Source organism: Helianthus annuus, chromosome 3, assembly GCF_002127325.2.
Source record: "Helianthus annuus cultivar XRQ/B chromosome 3, HanXRQr2.0-SUNRISE, whole genome shotgun sequence".
Classification (NCBI taxonomy): Eukaryota; Viridiplantae; Streptophyta; class Magnoliopsida; order Asterales; family Asteraceae; genus Helianthus; species Helianthus annuus.
This window is the reverse complement of record NC_035435.2, coordinates 110,634,489-110,640,224: the sequence shown is the minus strand read 5'-3', so window position 1 is coordinate 110,640,224 and position 5,736 is coordinate 110,634,489. Positions and strand designations below refer to the sequence as shown.

Here is a 5,736-nt window from a genome sequence, read left to right as displayed (position 1 = left end):
TTTTTCAATGTTGTTTTTACTGAACACATTTCTCCCATCTTCAAGAATTTTCACTTGTCCCTCAAATTCTTGATTTTTCAAAGTCAAACTGTTAAAATCAACCAACAGTTTGTCATTTTCAGCTTTAAACTTCTCACAGTCTTTTTTCAGAGTAAGAATCTGATTTTCAGCAACGTGCTTCTCGTCTTTCAACTTTTTGACTTCAGATGCCAAACTTTCCATGTCTCTCACGAGTTTGTCATTGTCAGTCTTAAAGTTATTGCATGTTGAGCACATTGTTTCATTCTTCACCGATTCTTCAGCTTTTGAAGTTTCTTCTTCCTTTGCTACTAATGTACCCGCACAGAACATTTCAACGAAATCAAAAGGATTTCCATTATTATCAATATAACAACCTCGTTTGAAATCGTATTTTAGCACATGTTTTGCCCTGATACATTTAGTAACCCTTTTGTGCATCTCTTCAATCACATCTGAATTAAGATCTAGCACATTATACTCTAAGACCTTGATCAAATCTTTCTTTTTCTTTCTAACTTCAAGTTCATGAGTTTGAAGTTTGCTGATGAATTGATTTAGAGGTAGTTTTGAAAAATTTGAGTTCTCCCTTAAATTCTTCAAACATTCACCCCATTCAATCGGCAATGCATCTGCAAATTTTTCCAATTTTTCAACATTTGACGGGTATATCTCATGATCTTTCATATAACTCAGTAAAACACTATATCTGTCTTTAAGATCATCCAATGTTTCGTCTTTCAGACACACAAAATATTTGAACCTTTTTGCCCAACCATCTTTGCTCACTTTCCTATACCCCTCATCTAGAAATCCGTTATTCCAGTTATTAAATCTTTCGAAATAATAGTTCTCCTGTTCATCAAACATCATTGCCATGTTTCGCAAAACAAACCGACATGTGTTTGTTGACGAATAAGCGATCTAAATGTGATGGAAAAGCAAACCAATCAGCGGTCCAGATAGGCGATCCGGATGACAAATAAGCGGTCCAACAATGGTCGAATAAGCGATCCAAGAACAATTCGACCGAATGAGCGATTCACAATGGTCCGGATAAGCAATCCAAATAAGTCTGAATAAGCGATTCACAACAGTGAATTTGGAGCGGTCCAAGATCAGATTGTCCGAATGAGCGGTTCCCAACCGTTCGGATGAGCGATTCAAGGATAGTCCGATCGAATGAGCGGTTCACGATTCGTCCGGATAAGCGATCCAAGAGCTATTCGAACGAGCGGTTCAACTTCAATTCCAATTTTGATCCACTAAAACTTTGAATTTTGATCTGAAACTTTCTAGGGTTTATCTCGATACTATTTTGCACAATCTGTGAAAAATTGAGCAAATTCCGACCGTGAAATCTTCCCGAATCAGAAAAAGAAGGTGTAGAAGTAAGAAAAAGTGACGAAATCCGGCTAATTTCTGCAGAGAACCTCCTCCTGAGCTCTGATACCACTTGTAGGATCGTATTCTGACCCGAATGAGTCGTTCAGAGGCTTTCTCCTTGGTTTCAGGTGCGGAATAACAAGAAACTAAGGTAGAAATAGCACGCAGATCACTTTAACTACTTGTTTTATTGATTTGATGCTGATTACACTTCAAATCTCGCACCGGCAGCACTTCGGCACGATTTCTCTAATTGTTACAACTGAAATCGCTCTTGGACTATATATAGAGATTTGGAACCGCTTATTGGACAGGCCCAATAAGCGGTCCATACACATGACACATAAGCGGTCCAGTATGATTGTCACTCGAGCGGTCCATAGCTATTGACACATGAACGGTCCAACAATATGTCGCTCGAGCGGTTCAAGCTAGTTGCTATTCGAGCGGACCAGCCTACTTGCCGTTCGAGCGGTCCAGCATATGACCGTTCGAGCGGTCCAAACCCTAATAGACTATGAGCGATCCAAACAACCTAAAAACTATACAATCTCACAATTTCTCATATTTCGTACATTTTACAATCATTTCTATTCTAAGACTCGAACGAAGATGTAGTCGACAGACAACTGCACCAACAGGAGAGAAACCCAAGGTGAATTAAACATGGTAACTTCCACACCCCACTCAGCCATCGGGTTTCCAACTGAGACGGGGGTGGCAATTATCTATGCAAAGAAGGAAGTAATGTCGGCAGAAGAGATGCGCCCAACCAAAGCGGCGAAGGTTTCAACAACTGAACCAGAAAAGTGGGTTTTAAACCGAAAGTACCCAGAGCAAATGGTGACGATAGGCCACGCAATCTCACCAAACATCAGAACGCACCTCAAACAACTCCTGTTCAGGAACATGGACATTTTCGCCTGGACTCCGGCAGACATGACCGGTGTCCCGCGTGATGTCACTGAACACTGTTTGAACACATATCCCTTTGTCGAACCAAAAGTGCAAAAAAGACGCAGCTTAGGGGCGAATAAGACTAAAGTGATGAATGAGCAAGTGTGTGAGCTGCTAAAAGCTGGAATCTTGAGAGGCTGGGTCGCGAACCCTATCATGGTCGAGAAGTCGAATGGAGGATGGAGAATGTGTGTCGATTATACCGATCTCAACAAGGCATGTCCTAAAGACTGCTACTCATTGCCTGAGATCGACAAAAAAATAGACTCCCTCGCACCATACAGGTGGAAATGCTTTTTGGATTGTTATAAAGGTTACCACCAAGTCCAGATGAAGCTGGAAGATGAAGACAAGACAGCTTTCAGAACTGATCTTGGATTTTCTGCTACACAAAGATGTCGTTCGGCCTCAAGAACGCTGGCGCAACATACCAGCGCTTGATGGATAAAATCTTTGCGGACGATATCGGTAAACATATTGAGGTGTACATCGATGATCTGGTGATTAATAGTCCCGAAGAAGACCAAATGTTAAAAGATATCGAGAAAACATTCAACTCATTGAGAAGCGTGAATATGAAACTGAATCCAGCCAAATGTTCCTTTGGTATGGAGGAAGGAAAAATTCTTGGGCTTCGTAGTTACAAATGGCGGATTTAAAGTAAATCCAGAGAAAGTCCAAGCCATAGAGCGCATGCCGTCACCACGAACAATCAAAGAAATGCAACGACTAGCCGGCCGTCTGGCCGCGCTCAATCGATTTCTGTCAAACCACACTGCAAAATCGTATCCTTTTATCAGCACCCTGCGCAATTGTGTAAAGAAACAAGAGTTCAAGTGGACGCCCAAAGCAGAAACCGCATTTCAGCAGATGAAAGAATGTTTGATAAAGCTCCCTACTTTGACTGCGCCATTCGAGAAAGAACCACTCATACTGTACTTGTCTTCTTCGGATAAGGCAGTAGGGTCGGTATTGCTTGTGGAAAGAAATGGAGTGCAGACTCCAATTTATTACGTCAGTAGGGTGCTTACTGATCCAGAAACGAGATATTCAACAATGGAAAAGTTGGTACTTGCACTACTACACGCCTCTAGAAGGCTGCGCAGATACTTTACGGGGCACGTGATCACGGTGCTCACCAACTTTCACATAGGCACGATATTGCAAAAACCAGAGACATCTGGGCGGTTAGCAAAGTGGGCGATCGAGCTGGGGGCCATAACATCTTGTACAGGCCGCGCCCAGCCATCAAGGGTCAAGTTCTGGCGGACTTCCTCACAGAAGTACCAGTGGAAAAAATCAAGGATTGTGAGATTGTTGAGACTCCCGTAAAAGACACGTCAAACGAGTTATGGTTGCTATACACTGATGGGGCCTCAAACAAAGATGGCGCAGGAGCCGGGTTGCGCCTTGTGAGCCCCGAGAAGCATGAATTTACATACGCCATCAAGTTGGATTTCAAGAACACCAACAATGAGGCGGAATATGAGGCATTCTTGGCAGGCTTGCGCCTCGCCATAAAAATGGGAGCTCAAAATCTACAAGCGCACGTTGATTCACTCTTGATCGCCAGCCAAATTAACGGTCTATACGATGCAAAGGGTGAAGTTATGGCCCTGTATTTAGATCAAGCAAAAGAGTTGCTTCAACAGTTCAAATCTTACAAGGTAGTTCACATCAACCGCTCCGAGAACAAACCAACAGACGCCTTAAGCAAGCTCGCTTCAACTTCCTTTCAACATCTCGCCAAGGATGTAAGGATTAAAGTACTCAAACATCCATCGGTTCTGCTGCGCCAGGTAAATGTGATCGAAGTAGGGCAGGCATCTTGGATGACCCCTATAATTCAATATCTGCAAGAAGGAATACTCTCGGAGAGCAAAGCAGAGGCAAGGAAAATTCAAAACAAGTCCCTGCATTATGAGATGAATGGTGGTATCTTATACCGAAAGTCCTTCTTGGGGCCCTTATTGCGCTGTGTGGACCCCCAAGACGCGAATTACTTGATTAGGGAGATTCACGAAGGGGTCTGTGGCATCCATGCAGGCCCACGCATGGTTGTCGCGAAGATTATGAACGCTGGATATTACTGGCCAGGGATGCACGTCGACGCCCTGAAGGAGTTGCGCAAATGCGACTCCTGTCAGCGACATTCTCCAAAAACCCTGCGCCCAAAAACGATCTTATCTCGGTATCCACTGCCTGGCCTTTTCAGCAGTGGGGGATCGATATGGTGGGACCCTTCCCAGACGCTCCTGGTGCTGTTAAGTTCATAATCGTGGTTGTCGATTATTTTACTAAATGGGTGGAGGCCAAGGCTCTCACCTCAACTACTGCAATGATGGTGCGCAAGTTTATCTGGGAACACATCATTTGCAGATTTGGCCTCCCACTCAAAATCGTCACAGACAACGGTACCAATTTTGCTTCCGAAGATCTTCAAAAATGGATGAAAGAAATGAAGATTGAGCACACACTCTCCTCCGTTGCGCATCCTCAAGGCAATGGTCAGGTTGAAAGTGTCAACAAGAGTATCATCGAAGGGATAAAAGCCCGACTGGGCACAAAGAGAAGAGGTTGGGTAGATGAGCTCCCAAGCATCCTGTGGGCTTATCGAACCATGCCGAAAACAAGTACTGGCGAAACTCCTTTTAGCCTAGTCTACGGCTCGGAGGCAGTTATCCCGTCTGAAGTTGGACTCCCCTCACCGCGCTTGACAGCAGTCTACACGGTCGATAACGAAGCAGAGCGCCATATCGACTTAGATCTACTGGAAGAAAGACGCGAAATTGCGCGAATTAAAGAAGCTAAGTACAAGACACAGCTGGAAATGTACTATAATGCGAGAGTGCGCATTTGTACCTTTACTCCAGGAGAACATGTCTTCAGAGACAATGAAGCTTCAAATGCTGAACGCCCAGGAAAACTAGCACCCAAATGGGAAGGCCCATACTTGGTGCACGAGGTGCTAGGGAAGGGGGCATACAAGTTGCGCACTCTGGATGGATACATCATCCCGCGCACGTGGAATGCGCAACAACTGCGCAAGTGCTATATGTAACTACTCTCGGCCTTGCGCCTTTACTTTCTCATGTTGGCCACGCGCCTTTTTAATTTCCTATGTTGGCTAAACGCCCTAATTGTTTGCGATGTATGTTGGCCTAAGCGCCCGTTTCTTAATGAATGTAAGCATATGCCTTATGTTTTCTTTTATCATGATGACTTCTACGTTATAAATGCATGTTAAACTTTTGATTAGCATGAAAACACTTCAGTAAATTACGAGCTCTTGAGTTGCGCCTCCAAGGTCCTCCGTGAACACAGCGCGAGACTGGGCAGTTACACTCGCACAAGAGCCACACTTACATTTATTCG

The 5,736-nt window shown here is 44.1% G+C and overlaps 1 protein-coding gene across 1 annotated transcript; it reads left to right on the top strand.

Moving 5' to 3' along the window:
• The first annotated feature begins 3,054 nt into the window (after positions 1 to 3,054).
• LOC110869682 lies at positions 3,055 to 5,259 on the top strand. The gene is made up of 4 exons (XM_022118916.1): positions 3,055 to 3,425; positions 3,515 to 4,552; positions 4,741 to 5,193; positions 5,235 to 5,259. Exons 1-4 carry the CDS (start codon positions 3,055 to 3,057, stop codon positions 5,257 to 5,259), a joined length of 1,887 nt encoding a protein of 628 aa, XP_021974608.1.
• Positions 5,260 to 5,736: the final 477 nt, after the last annotated feature.